Source organism: Chinchilla lanigera, unplaced genomic scaffold, assembly GCF_000276665.1.
Source record: "Chinchilla lanigera isolate Chin_1 unplaced genomic scaffold, ChiLan1.0 scaffold00010, whole genome shotgun sequence".
Taxonomy (NCBI): domain Eukaryota; kingdom Metazoa; phylum Chordata; class Mammalia; order Rodentia; family Chinchillidae; genus Chinchilla; species Chinchilla lanigera.
Window position 1 is genome coordinate 3,134,256 of NW_004955411.1, and position 18,224 is coordinate 3,152,479.

Sequence of the window (18,224 nt, forward strand, 5' to 3'; positions counted from 1 at the left end):
ACTTCCATTGCCACTGGAAGAGAAGCCACTGCTGACCAAGTGGCATCGCGTGTCGGGACCCAGGGCCACATGTTTCACCTACGTCATCTCTCAACTTCACAAGGGAATAAAAATGCAGGTACCATTACCCTCCTTTTGTGGCTAAAGAAAGTTAAGCTTAGATAAGCTGTGAAAGAAGATCTGGATTCCAGATCTTCTCGAAGAAATGAGTATAAAGTTCATTCTTATTATTGGTAAGTAGACGTCCAGAAGTCACGATGAAGTACATTCTCAAAATGAAGACTAGTGTCTGATCTACAACTGGTATTGGTACCTCTGCAGTAACTCAGGACTATTCTCTGACCTGGGAAGACTCATGGGGGATTCCACACAGCAGCAAGCTGCATTAGAGATTTAAACTGTGCCAACACAAAATCCCTCTTAGCTATCACTCTCACTCTCTACTTTTGATTTCACGATGGCATCCATCAAAAACTTCCGTTAAACAGGGACTTAACACCTATTTACAGTGTAAAACTGTGCACAGCATCCCAGCATTCAGCGTTGGCAGTACCCTGCGGGTCACAGCAGCTGCTCGGCTTTCCTTCTCCCAGCAGACGGCTTGGTTCTCTTCATGCTATTTCTGGGGAGGGAGAACTGACGCCATTTGTAACACAATGAGACCAAATCCTTTGTGCGAGATTGTTAGAAAACACAGGCAGCTGTCATGTCGGGGCTCGGCTACCTGGAAAACAAACAGCTGTGCACGAAACCAGTAGCGCCTACCTGGACGGTGCTGTCATGGTAGGTAACGTAACTGCACACCACGAACAGCCAGAAAGAACAGCAATCTCAGTGTTTTATTTTGACATAATTTTATACTTATGGAAACACTGGCAGAGTAATTCAAAGAACCACTGACTTTTTATTCAGATTTACCAATTATTACATTTGATTCCATTTGCTTTACCACATGTCCTCTTTCCTGAGCCATTGGAGAGTACTTTACTGACATCTTGTCTCTTTATTCATAAATATGTCAGTGTTATTTCCCCAAAACAAGGGTTTTTGGGGTAATGAATTTTTTTTAAAATATCAAAGTGCAAAGTTAACATAAAACCATCAGAACAAATGAAAAAAAAATCACCATAAAGACAACCACTCCGCATTCATGGATGAGGATAAGGAAACTGTCCTCACTGCTCCCTAGAGAGGAATGTTTTGTCCACCGTGCTGTTCTCAGGTATCACCACGTGCCTGGTACACAGAGCGCACTCACAGAGTACAAGGGAACTCCATGGCCTGTGCTAAGATGCTGCACCACCACATTGCAAAACAGAGCGCTTCTACAATAAAGCAAACGCAGCCAGGTGTGGTGGCTCATGCCTGTGATCAGGAGGCTGAGGCAGAAATACCACTCAAGTTCAAGGCCAGCCTGAACTACACCGGGAGATCCTGTCTTAAAAAAAACCAAATAATTGAATGAATGAATAAATAAATAAGTAACGCAAACACAATGACAGCAACGTATTCAGTTATTTATTGTATTTAATAATTTGTGAGGTACAGAAGGAGGAAAAAGTCTCCGATGCAAAGGACTCTGGAAAATTCCCTCTTGCAGATGAGACAGAAAGGACAGTACCTTACGCCAGCGTGACCTCCTTGGTCCTCTGAGGGCGCGTGGCCCCGCACTCTCTCACAGGTAGCGATTCCTGATGTACTCCCGGTACATGCAAGTGTCCTCCTTTCCGAGGGGCTGCATGATCCCCTGGCTGGCCTGGATGTGGGCCTGGAAGATCTCGGTAGACTTCCTGTCTACTCTGGGCGGCTGAACCTCGTAGATGTTGTCTTGTGAGAAAGCCGAGATGGGTGTCCTACGAGAGAAGCAAGAAGGGAGCACACAAAGGACGGCAAGTGAGGGGCCCGGGGAGTTTGCTCCCCAAAACACACGACCCTGAGCGAGCCAGTGGCAGGAAAAACCTCTGCAGTTCCCCCGGGTGATTTCCCCTCGGCCGGGGCCTTGGGTTCTTATCATAGGTCAACAGGGGCCTCCTCCTGCTTCCCCGGAACCGCTTCCTTGTCACCCGTGGTGGAGGGCAACGCCAGTTACAAACCCTGTGCCTGCCCGTGCCGAGGTCAGCCTCGAACACTTGCAGAGGGGATGGCAGGGGGCTCAGCGCTCCAACATCACCTTACTGCAGCTTCCGGACAATCAGCAAACTATTCCTTTTGTCTTTTTAATTATTCTAGACACAAAGTCTACACTAAACAATAAAAACGTGAAGTTAATACAGTGTTGCAAGTAGATTTTGGCTGGAGGGAAGCTTAACACATTCTCAGTATTCGCTCAGTCAGAAAAAGGAGCGGCAGAGATGGACTCACAGAGACACTCTATCATCAGCAAGCCAGTCACTCGGAGCCCCTCGCGGTTGTAAGGCAGCTTCTCAAAGCGCGGGCCTGCAGCAGGCGCATCGGCAGGGCTGGGCCTTGTGGGAACCGCTCACCCTCCGCTCCAGGTGTACGGAGGCAGATCGCAGAGGGGCAGGCCCAGCAGAGGTGTGTTAACAAAAGAGCACATTTAACCTTTTATTTGGTACTAGGGATCGAACTCAGGACATTGCGCTTGCCAGGCAGGCGCTTGTGCCACTGAGCTACATTCCGGCCCAAGAAGAGCAAAATTAAAGGCCGGTGACAGGAAGCACAGAGACAGATCTTTCTCAAAGGAGAGGGATCAAGAGATGGAGGGAGGGAGGAGCGCGAAGGGGAATAATAAAAGAATGAAGATGTGTTATGTACACGGACCACCCGCCCCAGGAAGGGGTACGCTGTGTCCTACACACATGCACTAATAAAAAGAAACAAAACGAAGCAAAGTAAGACAAAACATCCCAGAAAACAAATCTTCCAGCGGATCCTGACACTCACTGAAGCTAGCCAGCCTCTGGTCTAAGACACACACAGCTAGAGGTGTGAGTGGGGTACGTAAAATGCTAAATAAGATCTTACAAGGTCAGCGCAGCTGTGCCGCACACTGAAAGCACGAACTTCCTTTTTAAGTGAGAGCGCACTACCGCTCCTATACCACAATGGCATAATTCAACAACTGCAAAGGTAAGAGCAGTGATACCGGCCTCAGCACACATTACCTACCACAGGGACACTCGATTTCCCTGCTGACTACACATTCCAGAGCGGGAAAGAAACAGAGCTGCATCCAAGACCCACAGGGGTTTCTGCTCTGTCTCTGAGGGCACTGGACAGTGGAGGTGGTAAACCCAGCAGTGCTTCCAATACTGCGTGGAAGTCTTGTCATCAGCTTTGAGGGCATCGCTTCTGAGTGAAAAGACCAGTATTTAAACACTGAATGATGCAGATATTCGAGACTATTTTCTTTTATTCATTTCAAAGGACAGAGCTGGCTTACAGTTGCCATTTCATAGAGACATATATGTTATTTCCACCTTTCTCTCTTGTCCATAAACAGAAGGACCACTTTTCACAGCTCCTAAAGGGAACAGACCCGCTACTCCCCAGTCAAAACCATACTCTTTTTGGTGATAAAGCATTACAATTGCAACACTGCAGGCTCACTTCTTTCTTTCCTTTTTTTGGTACTGGGAATTGAACTCAGGACCTTGCACTTGCCAGGCTCATCTCTTTTTATCTATAAAACCTAGGTCCATCTTCAAGGAGAGCCCTGTGCCTCCCCGCAAGGACTGCTACCGTCTCACTTAGGGTAGCATACCTGCCACCTAATTTATGCTTAACACACGCTGCTCAGTGGCTCTGACGCTGAGCGCTGACGGCCAGGGGTCTTAACTGCACTTCCCACGCACACAGGAAAAGCCCTTGGGCAGAAATCACTCCACACACCACATGGTCTCAAAGAAAATCCTGAGCCGGGTATGGTGGCACACACCCGCACTCAGGAGGCAGAGGCAGGAGGATCACTACAGATACAAGGCCAGCATGGGTTACACAGTGAGTTCGCGGCCAACTTGCACTACAAAGTGAGACTCAAAAAAAAGAAAAAAGGGAAATGTGTATTGGTGGCCTTAAATGTGGTATTACTCACTTGACTGGTTACACTATGATCATTTCTGATAATAACTGATCTTATACTTAGATGCAGAACTGATGTTTGTGTCATTTCACAGTTCAACTCCTGCTGAGACTTTCTTTGACTTATACATAGTGAATAACCAAGAAATACATGTTGATTTGGCAAGGAAACATGATGGTCTAAAGATGTGTCTGGCGTTTAGTAATGTCACAATCATTTGTCATTGGTGACTGAGATACTAGACAATATTGGTATAATTTCCAACAACTTTATATATGTGATACTTTCTGTATGTTAAAATCTTCAGCTTCTTCTCTAATTAGTACTTTGGCATACATGAAACCACACTTAGCATTTCCAGATGATATGGTAATCGTTCTAGTCACGGAACACATCTCCTTTCTCTATGACTCTTTCTGGTGCTACCACAAGCTCCAAGTCTTCCCCCTCAAAGCTTCCCCCTCAAAGCTGTGGTATTTACATCACCGAGTGATGCTTTGTTGGCCATGACTGAGTCACAGAATCAAGGGGATGTTAGAGTGGCAGAGGACCTTACAGAAGACCTTGACCCGAAAGCTCACTGCAGACAATGATCACCACTCGGTCATCTTTCACAATTTCTTCTATCTTCTGAGAAACCCACAATTAGGGAAAAACTGTAATTTTGCTCCTCTAAGACATTCTGGTCCTAATACAGCAAAACCTCAGAAGGCCTTAGTAGTATTATTTTGTCTTTCCGCTGGTCTTATAATTTCTGTAAGGAAAGAACAGCCCTTCTCACCTAAGCTGGTGGTACAGGGCTCGACATACACTGCCATGAAATGACTCTCTCTCTGCCCTGCAATGTCGCTGGGTGGCGTCAGCCCTGAGTTTGTGGGTGCTGTTCTAACACTGTTGCAGTCACCATCCATTGCTTCTCTCATTAGATTGTTTGTTTCTTTCCAAGCAGGTACTCGTACCTTGAAGTCTAGTCTGGAGTCTGTCTATTAGTGAAGATCGTATAGTCAGAATGTGTTTGCTCCTTCCTGGTAAAAATGAAGCTGCTACTGCACGTTACCCACATTCTCTGAAGCAGTACATGGAGCGACACCTGAGTCCAAAACGGAGCTCTCAGATTACACTTGTCCTGGGTAGGACTCTAGAGCCACCTGTGGCTACATTTAAATTAATTAAAATCAAGTAAATCTACAAATAGCTCAGTCGCCCTAGCCGTATGTCAAGTCCCTGACAGCCGCACGTGCCACGGGTACTGTGCTGTACAGTGTGACGCGGCACATTTCCATCGCCATGGAGAGTTCTGCTGGACAGCACTGTTCTGTAATGTCTTTCCAGTTACGTTCTCCCTCAGAAATTCTTGGCGCTTTTGTCCGAGACCACTGCCCTGCTACAGCGTCCGGCCTTACTCAATGCTTTCCGTTGCTAGGCATCTCCTGTCTTTCCTGGTTGCCCATCACGGTTCATGAGCCTGAATCACGTGTCTGGTGGGCCTTGCCTTTTAGTTGCCAGCTTTCTAGATAACAAAATGTTACTATTATCCTCTAAGGTGTCAGATTTCTTACAAACTTAGCACTTTAAACACCCTTGAATTTCACTGCACTGGGATTCTCCTTCTTCTTGAAGCTCCAATTGTTCTATCTTGTCCAACGGGAGCCACTTCAAGTTCACGCCTGAATCCTCTTGACAGGGCCCTCATGATCTGACAGCCTTCTTGCTACCCAGACTGACAAGTTCCAGGAGAATTCTGTACACCTTCCGACACACACCTGGAACCAGCCACCTATCCCAGAAGCTCAGGTTCCTATCAGTAGAAAACTGGTATTTTAAAATTACAATGTGGGCAATGGGAATTCTTAGCAATTCCTAAGAGTCATTATTAGGCCACTGCATGTGTATGTGTGGGTACATGAGTGTGTCTGTATTTGCTCCTGGAAGAAATAAGGAGAATCTTATTTCTCAAAGACAAAGAGGATGACAGAATTAAAATAACCCATGACTATTTATTTGCCTTATCCCGTACTAAACATACGACACCTCCAGAATAACAAGTGCCGCCATTGATGATTCCTGAAAGCAGATTTTATGTTTGCATATTTCCGTGTGTACTGCACACTCTCCTCACCATCTAATTTGTCAGAGTTGTACTGCATTACACACTGTGAGCACAGAGATACAGCATTTTCTCTTCCCCTTCTAACACTCAGTGAGTTCTATAGGTAACTGTACAGTTTACAGTTCATGCTGGACCCACCCCAATGGATGTATTAGTCAGTTTTCTGCCACTGGGACAAATACCTGAGATAACCACCTAATAAAGAAAGGAGAGCATGAGAGCCTTGCCCCGAAAGGGAGACACCATCAATCTCACATCACCCGCCCTCTGGGCCCAGCAGGCCCTTCCACTGGGCTCCCTCTCCCTGCAATGGTCATGGGTTTGTTAGAAACAAGAGAACGGGGACATGCTAAAAAAGTGGGGTACACTTCCTTTTTGTCCCTTTGGAACAAAGAAACAGGAGCAGGAAGAGGGCAGGTATGGAAGAAACAGAATGGAGGAAAAATTGAGGTGCTCCAGGATGGAGGGAAAAGAAGACGGTGAAAGCCTGAGTGGTGTTGGGGGCATTCCAGGGCGTTCGGAGGGAGCGCCTGGACACTCTGGTAGGAACGGGTGGGGTGGGGGTGAGGCTCAGTAAGTTTCAACAAGTATCTACTGAGCACTAAATGTCAGGTCTGTTCTGGGGACAGCAGGAGACACAAGAGGACTTCCCTGTAGAAATGAGTATCCCGGCGGGAATGCAGTAATTCCAATCTCAGCAGCACTGCTCTGGAGGTGCCTAACGACCTCTACACCACAGAACCAAGCCGATCAAGCAAAGCACACCTGCCCAGGAAGCTTTAGTCTGACCACATCAGGGGTAGTATGTAAGGCACTGGGGTAAGAACAAATTGTATAAAAACATTCAAGATCATAGAGCAGAGACACAGGCAGGTATCTACAAATACAGACCATGTCAGAGGACCAAAGGAGGGGCTGTTAATGCTAGTAATCTGCCCACGGGTTAGAAGAGCAGTGGGTAATGCAAGCCAGAGAGCACGGGCCCTGGAGGAGCATTTGGGTTTGAATTCCTGGTTTCTCCATTTGCCATCTGAGCCTGGAAAACTTATGGAAGTTCTCTGTGCTTCAGTTTGCCACCTATAAAGTAATTAGTAAGAACTACTCCTTGGGGTTATTTTGGGAATTGAGTTAACACAGATTAAAGTATATAAACAGTATCCATCACACGCTGTTTTGTAAATGCTGGCTGAGGTCGTTCCTCCCAGACCACTCCCCATACACTCTGGGGTGGTCCGGGTTCCGCTTAGGGTGACTCAGACCAAACACAGCTTTGCGACTGGGCGCTGATGGTGCAGACAATGGGCCGGCTGTGGGTCTCACATCTGCTTCGGGGCAATGTCTTGCAAGCCTGTGGGCAGAAGTGCCCAATTTCTCTGCCCAGGTCTCTGTACCCCTAATTCAGATCCATGTGCCATGGGCTTCTTCGCAGTCATTTAGCCTCAACCGTTTTGATATTTGTGGTGGAAATACCTCCTATTTAGAAAAGGAAAACTGGTATACCTCACGATTTCAAGAAAAATTAGTAACTCAAACAGAGATGAATAGATACAGATGCATATGAACTTAAAATAGGATTCTTACCATTTTCAAATATGCTAGAACCTGAAATATAGGAAGAGAACTTCAAGAATCTCATAATAACCTAATTTCTGTTGGTTTGGGTGTAACTTCAGAAATCTAAACAGCAATAGCTGCTATTTTAAAAACAGAGTTCTTATTTAAAGGGCGTATGTGTACATATGTGCATGGGCTCACGTGCGCACGCACACCTCCCCCCAAAGACACTTCAGGCATTTGCTATGGCCCCGTGAGACAGAGCTCTCACCACGCTTTTTGTTATCCTGCTAGAAGAGAAAGTTTAAAATAATTCTAGATCCTTGTGGTTTTCGTTTATACTAAGAACTCAGGGAAGCAAATACTAAATATTGCAAGAGAAAGAATGAGGAAGTATTAACTCTAAGACCAGTTACAGATCAAAGTGGAAAGACGTTGAAGGAACCTGGGGAAGTGTTTTATTTTTCTTTCATCACCGGCAATAAGTTGTCCCACACTATTTTAACAGAGTGATCCCTTACTTAACACAATCTGGCACCCAGATTCTCACCCCACTAACACATTTAAACACTTTCCTTCTTTGGCTGCGTCGCTTTCAACTCGCTTGGGAGCCCGTACTTCCACATGACAGTTGTAACAAAGAAAATGACCTTGAAGTTAAAAGGAGTTTATATGCCAAACAAGAGGGGAAAAAAGAGAGAAAGAAACAGTGAGAGGGGAGGAAGCCAGGAGCTCGCGCGGCCTCACTCTCCGTGCACCTGTGCGCTTAGCCATCTTGGTCTTCCCTGCCGCTGTCTCCCGTCCTACAGCTTGGCCCTCCGCCAGGGTGAGCGACGCAGTCTCCCGCTGGTCCCTGCTCTTAGGCTGCCTCACCCTTACCAGTGGGCATGCGCGTCCTCCCGGTTCTCGCGCTCTTCTGAGCTCCGCGTCAGTCCAACCACTTCCCAAGCCTTACCCTCTGACGCTACTCTGCAGACACGCGGAGCCCTCTGCAGTGCGCTCCGCCGCAGGCAGCGGCAGCTCTGCGTGCCCGACACAGACGCGTGGGCGCCTCGCTGCCGAAGGGCACAGGTGCGGAGGACTCAGTCACGCCTGTCCTACCAACCATGGGCCACACGATCGCCGCTGATGCCCTCCATGAGTCAGGCTCCAAGTCCTGTTCATTTTGCCTCTGAAGTATTTTTCAAACCCATTCCATTGTTAAAAGCCTCACAGCCCCTACTTGGATTGCTACAACAGCCTCTGAGCAATCAATCAGGAATAGAGATACAGGACACCAAGGAGCTAGGCAATCAGTACCTATCACATACGTAATCCACTAGCCAACTCATAAAGTTGGTCTAAACAAAAGAGAAATAGGCCGGGGACACAGCTCAGTGGCCCAGCACCTACCTGGTAAGCGTGAGGTCCTGAGTGCCAGTCCTAGTACCAAAAAAGAAAGAGAAACATTTCCTGTCCACTATGTGCCCGACACTGATCTAGACCCCTCACACGTACCATCACACTGAATCTCCACAGTGACCCATTTTATGGCAGAAACTCAACTGGGTATTTGACCAGGGTCCCTCTCCAGGTCACAGCCTTTAACTATGTTTGGTCCCAATAAGCAGAACAACCTTAAATATGAATACGGTAATGATCACAACTTAGTGAGAATGCTGTCCAAAGAACGTTGGGTACATTGTTTCACTTGAGTCTCCACCTTCCTTTGAGGTAAGTGCTGCTGTTATACCCTTCTGCAGATGGGGAAACTAGGTGAAACAGCACTTACGGCATTGCTGTGTAACAAACCAGGAAGTGGCACGACCTGAACACAGTTGTGTTTGTTTAAGAACTTACTAAGCACCAGTTTAACCTGTAGCAAGTTAACAGAACTTATGGGGACATGTAGCTAGAAGAGATCAACCTATCCTTGCCTCAAGGGTCTTGTACTAAAGTTGTTTCCAGGGTCACAGCTGCTTCATCAGCCCACCTCCACTCCGTGGAGGGTGAAGTTCATAGGAGGAAGTCTCTGCCAATGCCAGTCTCAGCTCCAAAGGGCATACTTCAAGTCCAGTTCAGGCTGCCGTCCTTCCCCCATGTCCCCAAAGACCTACCTGTCCTTGAATAAGGTACCAGGAAGAAATGCTTTAGTATACCTGCTAACTTGTTGAACAGAATGCATGGTTTTCTTAAAAAGTCATGAAAAAGCACTAAGAATAGCATCAGTGCAAACGTTTTCTTAAAGGTCTAACCTAGTACTTACAATTTTATAACCCCATCAGAGCACCTGGAACAGAGCTGCTGGCTGCTTCTGTCTTGTTTATGCTGACTCTGCCCCAGCTGTACAAATCTACAAATTACAAGAGACACAGTAAGTTACAGGAGTACCTGCAGTTAACTCAGGAGCTCACACAAAATGCTGTACACTTCCAAATGAGACACCTTGATTATTTCAGCAAAGCACGGAGGAGTATCCTACCTAACCCAAGACTGCTGGAATTTATAATGTGTTTGATAGAATAAAAGAGATGACATTCTGCTCAACATGTAAGTCACTGCCATGGATATAAGAATGAAACCACATGTATACTTTATTGTATCTCCACTTACTTAAACGTGATGCAAACCTTGAAAGGAAATGTTCCTAAGGGCAGGCAGATGACCCCGTAGGACTTCTCACATCTAAGTGTGATACCACCTAACGCATGGGGTGCAGGGAGCACGGGGAGAGGCTTGAAGTGACACAGACACCACGGAAATGGTGAGATATGGCTAGGAATCCACCTCCTAAAGCTGGGATGCTGCTGAGAACCTGGGACACAGACTCAATCTCCTCAGGACGATAAGGACCAACCCTGCTCCCAAGTACACGCCAGTCCCGCCTAAGGGTGGATGTCCAACCAAGATGCCAAGATGGGGGCACCAGCTGATGACACCACTGCCCCACCTCCCCTCTGGGCAGCACAGACCCAGGCCTTAGGCGAAGAGCCACGCACACTGGCCCTACCTCTGGAGCTCTGCCCATGCCACACGTCTGTCCCTCAGGGACACGGGTTCGTGCCCATGGGAGGTTTCAGCACAGGATAAAAGGGCAGGTTTATTTTCTATTTTTCTACTATTTAAAAGATACTTCTTTGATGACTATGAATAATCTATCATTTATCTTTCATAAGCTTTTCAAAGGTCAAGACAAGAGCCTCAGAAGCTGCCAATTAAGCCATCATTACAGTATTATTACAAAACTTTCATAGAGCTTTCATCATGCTTTTATATTTAGCGAGAGAAAAATTCTGATCCATTTTTTGAGCGGAATATTGTAACATCAGTGATCTGCGCAGACCTTTACACTTCCCAAATCAAGTACATAATCAGGGTCAGAATTTTAAAAATGCTACGGGTATATGAGGCTTTAGGAGGTAAGCAGAAAGTGTCAGATCTGGTCAAGCTAGCAAATCTAGCACTGGAAAAGATGAGGAAACAGGAAGACACAGAGAACGGGGCTTAGAGGTTTGAACGAAACCGCAGCACTGAGAAAGGCTCGGGAGCCTGGAGGTGGGTGAGGCCCGGTACAGAAAAACAGGCAGCAGCACAGGAAGCTGGAAGACGGGCCATGGAGACCGAATCCGGCTGTGGAAGCACGCCCTCCCCACAGCGTGCTGTGGCAGCCCATGGGAGCTTGGTCTGTAAGCAGCCAGAGCACTATTTGGTCACCAACTGCCAGCCAGATGCTTACAGAACTGGGGTGGGCGGGGGACCAGCCTGCTCAGGGAGAACTGCCCAGGCCCCTCTGTAACTGCTGGACCACGGGAGGCACGAAGACAGCACCAGTGCCCAGCTGCGGGAGTGGGTGCCAGGCAGTCCCTAAACATCCCTGGGCCGCCCCTAACTAACACAGAGGCTGACAGAGGGAGGCTTCCTCTTGCCTACAGCGATGCCCACCTCTGAGCAGCAGCCTCTGGGCACGAGGCCCTTTAACCCCTAACACAAATCAGTGTTCTGGATTCTGGGCTCTGAAAACCTCCCATCATGTTCTAAGTAGAAGTGATTTCCTTTTGCATAAGTGACTATTCTCATTTAAAAAAAATCAATATGCTACTATAATAATAAATGTTCATATTTTCCCTTCTACATATGGAAGTATCATACCTTGAATAAATAGAGTAATCTTCTTCTGAAAGGCCATCTGAGAGGTTAATTCCATAAACCTCTTTCATGGGCTGGACCATATTCTGATGTTTAAGAAAAAGGAACCAGTTAGAGTTTTTAGACAGCTAGCATATTAATAATTTCCGAAGATGAAGAAAACGAGCCTAGGAATTCTTCCACAAAAGCAATCACAACGTTCCTTCAGCCTGTTCATTAAGCTTCTCAGTGTTTTGTTTTGTTTTTTTTAACCTGACTTTCATTTCCTACTAAAATACATCAGGGTAAAAAAGTCCTGTTAAGTAATTATAAGTTGCTTTTGTATAGTGCAGGAGCTGGAAGCTTTTCTACAAAGACCAGATGGTAAATATTTCAGGCACTCTAGGCTCCGTCTTATCTGACACACTGCCCATCTCTCAGAAGCAGCTGCGTACAGTAGGTAGACAGGGAGGCACGGCTGCTTCCAATAAAACCTTATTCACAGAAGCAAACAGTAGGTGGGATTCGGCTGATCACGGTTTGTCAACTTCTTCAGTAATGGTTCCGTTCTTATGGTATCATGTTTTATTTGCCTCACCTATCTCCAACTTTTAGCTATTTCTAGAAAGCAGATTACCGTAAACTGGATTTGCTTCTTTTGTTTACTTCCACTTGCTTTCCTTGAATATGTCAGTGATACTGAACAGAACTGAAGACTGAAGTGAATTTCCTATTTGGCCTGTTCAGGGGCTGCACAACCCTGTACCCAGCTGTGCGGAACAAGGGGATAAATGAGTCTGGTGAGTGCGGTGCTCAGAGACCGCCAGGTTCCCTTACAAATGCTGAAGCGTAGGCAACTCGTCGTTATACAAAGGAGCAAAGTACCCATCGTCCTTCAAAGCAGAGCCTTTCAATCCTGCGCCAAGCACAGCCACGCTCCGCAGTGCCTCAGGCTCCAGGCAGGGAGGAGACAACCCGGCGTTCCTTTCTCCCGCGAGCTTCCCTTCCCGCACCTCGGTCACTTTGGCCCCGTCTCCCGCATCGGTCATCTTCACGGGGGTGGAGCGCTGAGACACCGAGCCCTCCTCCTCGCGGTCGGTCCCGGAGTCATCCTCTGAGCTGCTGGACACGGCCTCCTCGCTGGGGGGCGGCGGCGCGCTGGCTGCTGTTTTCCGCTGCAACACGGCTTCCTCCCTATTGCTTTTGTTTCTTTAAAAAGACAAACGTGGATGTGAAGCATCCTCACACCGAGCCTGGACACTCGTCAACGGTCACTCCGCCCCAACCCCGACTCGAGTGTCGCTAAGAAAGCCACGGGGAAAGCTGGTTTCTCATTCACGTGTGCGGGCGGGAGACCGCAGCGTCTCCGCACACATGTCCTGATCTCAGGGGTAAGCCCTGTTACAAATTCAGAAAGTGACCCACAGTGTACTCGCAGAGTGCGGCAGTCTCCTTACTGGCTACTGCTGACTTCCTCTGCTATCTGAACTCAGTGTTTTCAAGTCTGATGTATAATAACAGAATTAGTAAAATGACCTACAACTTGTGAAACCTTCAAGACAAACGTCAAGGGCCAAACGCATGCGCGATCCCCTCCCTCCTATGAATTTTTATCATAGTATACGACAATATAAATCAACTGATGAACGTAAATTTTCAAATTTATTGTGCTATTAGCAAACAAGTACATTTGCTGCATACCCAATAACAGAGAAGAGGGAGGGTGAATAATCCCTGCAGAGCTGAGTGTGTTGGCGCACACCTGTAATCCCAGCACTGGGAAGCCTGAGGCAGGAGGATCACTAGGAGTTCAAGGCCTGCCTGGGCTAAGTAGTGAGTTCAAGACCAGCCTGAACTACATAGTGAGACCCTGTCTGAAACAAACAAACAAACAAACAAACAAAACCAAACAACAAAAAAGAAAAATCTATCTATACTTACAGAATTTACTTTTTAGGGTCAAATTTGAATAAAAATATTTGTAGCTTTTTATATTCAGAAAGTATTACATAGTAATACTTGTGCCTTTTATAGAAATATTTAATATTCATCTTTACCTGAAACAAAATTCTCTTTAGGAGACTAAAACATTCTAATATTCTGAAATGTTGTAGGAAAGGGAAAAGCAGTATTATCTGACCATGGGTTATATAATGTAGAAAAAGATTAGTTGCTGACCTTTTGCAACTGAAAATTAAACTCAGCAGAATTTCTGTGCTATACATTTATATAGCTGGTTGTTTCCTTATTGGTCCTGGGAACTCAAATTCTAAACTCTTGAGGACTTTCCATCTTTTAAATGCTTCTCAACACCTAGTCAGGGCTTAACATAAAGCTGTTCAAGAGCAAGTAAGCAAGCCATAGAATGGTGTGTCTGGAAAATACCAGTATATACCACTGTACGAATTACATGTAGCTAGACTCCAATTAAGACTGCATGCACATTTCCAAATACAGTTAGGATTGTGTATCTAAAGTCTAGCCAAGGCCTCTGGTCAGAGACTAGAAGAAATATTACCATCAGGACCAGGCAGGTCAGGGAGCAGAAAGATTCTTATGTTGGAGCACTACACATTTCACTCCAGTCTAGAAGCATGAAGACGCAAACACAGTGCGTACTCTTAATATTACCAGATACAAAAAGTAAGTCTACTACGTTCTCTGTGAGAGTGTATTTGCTTTTACATTCTTGGGGGTGTCAGCAAAAAGTAAATACAATGAGTATAAAATTTTACATATTCTATGTTGAGAAACGAAGAATGTAGACTTAGTTACAGACATGAAACAGTATCTATTTCCCGTCTTTACGCCATTTGTTATATTCTCAATTTAAAATAAAATACACCACATTGCTGAAATTTCCATACATTCTACTTTCAATACTGGACACTTCAATCACGCAGTGCTATAAAGGAACTATCCACATACAGACAATAAATGCACTGTGCCACAAACTGTGTGACTTGTTAGTTTCCGGTAGAAATACTACTGCAAGTGCTACTGTTTTGCGTCAGTATTTATAATTCCATTCTGTACGCAAATCTTACCCCAATACTGATTTTCCAGTTTCATCTGGTTTCCGCACAGTGAAGGGACTTGGATCGATGCCAACAGTCTTGGGCATACCGTCACTAGGAAGAGGGAAAAAGCACAGTACCACGTGAGTCACTGTCCATCCCACGCTATTGCCTTCTGTCTTAATTTGCACTTGTAGTACTCCTTTTTAACCCTCAGTGACATGCGTTCTCAGCCAAATGTTAGAGAAGTGATCCAGGCCATAAAAACCCATGAGCTGACTACGCTAGGTAACTTTAGTGTTCAGTCCTCACTGTAAATTCACTGATTGTGGGGCCCAGTACTTTTGAATGTAAGGCTTTGTTTAGTCAAACAGTGTTGATAATTTCAGCTATAGCTAAGATATTATCATCTGGTTATATTCACAATTAGTGGGCAGGTCAAACTAAACTCACAAAATCTATGGCAGCACTAAGCTGTTCAACTGTATAGACAATGTTTTTAAGCTGTGCTACTGAAGGAGACAGATGTAATGATCAGAACAAGGTAGTATGAATTCAAAAGTCAGTATCTGATATCATGTACAGATACAAATTCCCTATGATGAATGTGATCATTATGTGTATCCAAAATGGACCAATAAAATTAATTTAAAAAATAGCATTACAAAAAAAAATCAGTATCTACTTGACTAGATTGAGGTTAATTCATTGAAACGCTGTTGGAACGCTCCACACAGAAGCAGATTTAATTTACCACTGACTGAGATACTAAGCTTCTTCCCCCTATGCAGGGGCTTCCTCACCACTGCCTCAGGGGGGGACCAATTTCTCAGCTGGAGCCAAGAAGGCAACAGTCCCATGAGTCCCACCAGGACTCGGGCTTTTGGCGAGGACACTGCTCCTGGCTTGTGCTTGGATGTCATGTTGCTTGAAGGGAGAGAAATTAGTCCTGAGTCTGGCTCATTGTAACTGTCTGAAAATGTTTTAATGATGTAATTGGTTTGATCTTTTTCTTTCTTTATGAACATACACAGTTGATCTTCATTATTTGCAGGTTGTGTTTGTAAACTTGCTTGCTTGCTAAAACACTCAGTCACCACGTGCGGTACTGCTGCAGTCACTCGGGGCGGGCGGGCCTCATACAGGCGAAGGCGGTGAAAAGAGCGAGTCACAACGCGTGCACTCCCCGCCGAGGGCGAGGAAGCCACACGCGGTGCCTTTTCAGCTTTCTCCATCTGAGAAGTGCCTATTCATCTCATGCCCACTGATGGACAGGGTCTTTGAACTTGGGGGCCCTGATTTTTTTCAATTCTTTATATGTTCTAGCTAGAGGTCCTTTATTTGAGGGAGAGCTGGCGGTAATTTTTTTCCACTCTATTTTTCACATTGTTTTTGTGCTTTCTGTTGGTGACCCCTGCTGCTTAAAATGGTTCCCCAACAGGGCTGAGGCTATCTAGAATTTGTGGGCACGAGCTATAATGTGCTCTCTGAAGAAAACAGGTATGTTAGACAAGCTTCATTTAGACCTAAGTTATAGCGCTCTGAAATGTTTTGTGTGTGTGTGTGTGTGTGTGTGTGTGTGTGTGTGTCTGTCCGTAGTACTAGGGATTGAACCTAGGGCCTTAACACTTAGCTATATCCCCACCTAGCACTCCCCCTTTTCATTTTTTATTTCGAAAGAGGGTCTCACTAAATTGCTAAATTCCCTACCATCAGCTTGATCTTGCAATCTTCCTGCCTGAGCCTCTCATAGTGCTGGGATTACAGGCATGCACCGCCACTCCCAGCTTGTGAGTGACAATAAATCAATAATACATATCAGATGAAAGTGTATAATACATATACATCTTAAATGCACATACACAAAACTTGTCTACACACTGATTGATAAAAATATTGTGATGAGAGCCTCACAGGAATCTAATCCTCTATTTCCTTCAGGAGAAATTATTCAGCATTCACTAATTCACCGTTTACAGGGATTTTATAGAGCATAGCTACCATAAACAAAGTTAATTATACATCTATATAAGCAGATATATATGATGTAATTTACCCCTTGCTCAATTAAAAAATTCTAGAACAAGAAGCAAAATGTGGATTTCTAGGCAGAAAAATAATAAAATATATTTGTATATTTACCATACAAAGTCTAAGCACACATATCACATGTGAAGAAAATGTAAATTACAAACAAACTTTTTGCTTTGACCAATTTTGTTATTCTGGTCCCATCATTTTTCTTAAAAGGTCTCATCAAATTCTAAAAGAGACAAAGGGAAATGAGGAACGTGCAAAGTGACAGACCAGGATGGAAAGCATCTGGAAACCACGTCCCGTGAGTTACGGAGAAAGATTACAGGATATTTACCCTGAAAAGAAGAGCACTGCTTCTGCAAATACTCAGAGGCTGTCCCACAGAGGAGGAACGAGTCTTGTCCCAAGCCTAACAGAATTACAATAGCCACCCTGTATTAACCACCTAGCTGTGCCAGTGCCGCCTCAGGTGCCTGGGGTCGTTTTTCGGGGATATGAGCACAGAAAGGCTCGGCTGAGACAGCTTTCTCAGGGTCACACAGTTAGGCAGTGGCTGATCTAAGACGCACACCTTGGCCTTTCAGTACTGAAGACAATGCTTTTCCCCCTAACTTACGTTAGCTTTCAACTTCTACATCAAGTGAAAGAAAGCCGAGCTACCCCAGTGGCAAACCAGGACCAATGGGAGGCAGACTCCAACCTCTCCGAGAAGAGGAACGACCTCTGGCTGACTAACAGGAGAAGGGGCTGCCTCCTGTGAAGCAGCAGGCCCCTCCTTGCGGGAGCTACGCAACCTGACTGCATGCCCATCCCTGAGCACGCGTGCTGAGTGGATTTCCGGTGGAGCAGGGCGTATGTACACAAGCTAGGACAACTACAGCCCCCAGATGCCTGCAGCAGGTGAGCGCTCACGACATACCGCGCAGAACTTGTCATAGCCAAGCAGAAGGTATCATCAAAACTGCTCAACTCATATGGCCGGAAGAATTCGTTGTGGATATCAATCTCCTCTTCGTATCTGTGAAACTTCTTCACTACCAACTTCTTTAAGTTCGCAGCACAGATAACTAAGGGAGAGACTGCCTGTTATCCAAAGTCTTGGGAAACGTTAGAAACATTTACAAACATTATTCTATTGTATATTACATTGGAGGGTGTTTTTTAATAAAATATTTCCTGCCTCTCTGACAAATACAATTTAACTTAAATGTGACTGAAATGTGCTTTCATACATACATTTGTATCTTTTATCACCGTGTAGATACAGGGAGAAAAAAGCTCGATTCATCCTTGTAATTGGGTCCTCACTTCCTCCCCTTTTCCCCAAAACACGTAGGAATATATAATCAGCACTAATTTT

At 45.5% G+C, this 18,224-nt stretch overlaps 1 protein-coding gene across 1 annotated transcript in view; it reads right to left on the reverse strand.

Annotated features, from left to right (window-relative positions):
* Positions 1 to 1,496: 1,496 nt before the first annotated feature.
* The window catches only part of Fig4 (FIG4 phosphoinositide 5-phosphatase), a gene marked incomplete at its 5' end in the record, with an annotated part of 82,140 nt that continues 65,412 nt past the window's right edge, over positions 1,497 to 18,224 (reverse strand). Inside the window, 6 exon segments of the mRNA XM_005377617.2 lie at positions 1,497 to 1,853; positions 9,952 to 10,038; positions 11,835 to 11,917; positions 12,824 to 13,019; positions 14,858 to 14,941; positions 17,784 to 17,931. Of these exon segments, the coding sequence (XP_005377674.1) occupies positions 1,676 to 1,853; positions 9,952 to 10,038; positions 11,835 to 11,917; positions 12,824 to 13,019; positions 14,858 to 14,941; positions 17,784 to 17,931 (776 nt within the window). The 3' untranslated portion in view covers positions 1,497 to 1,675.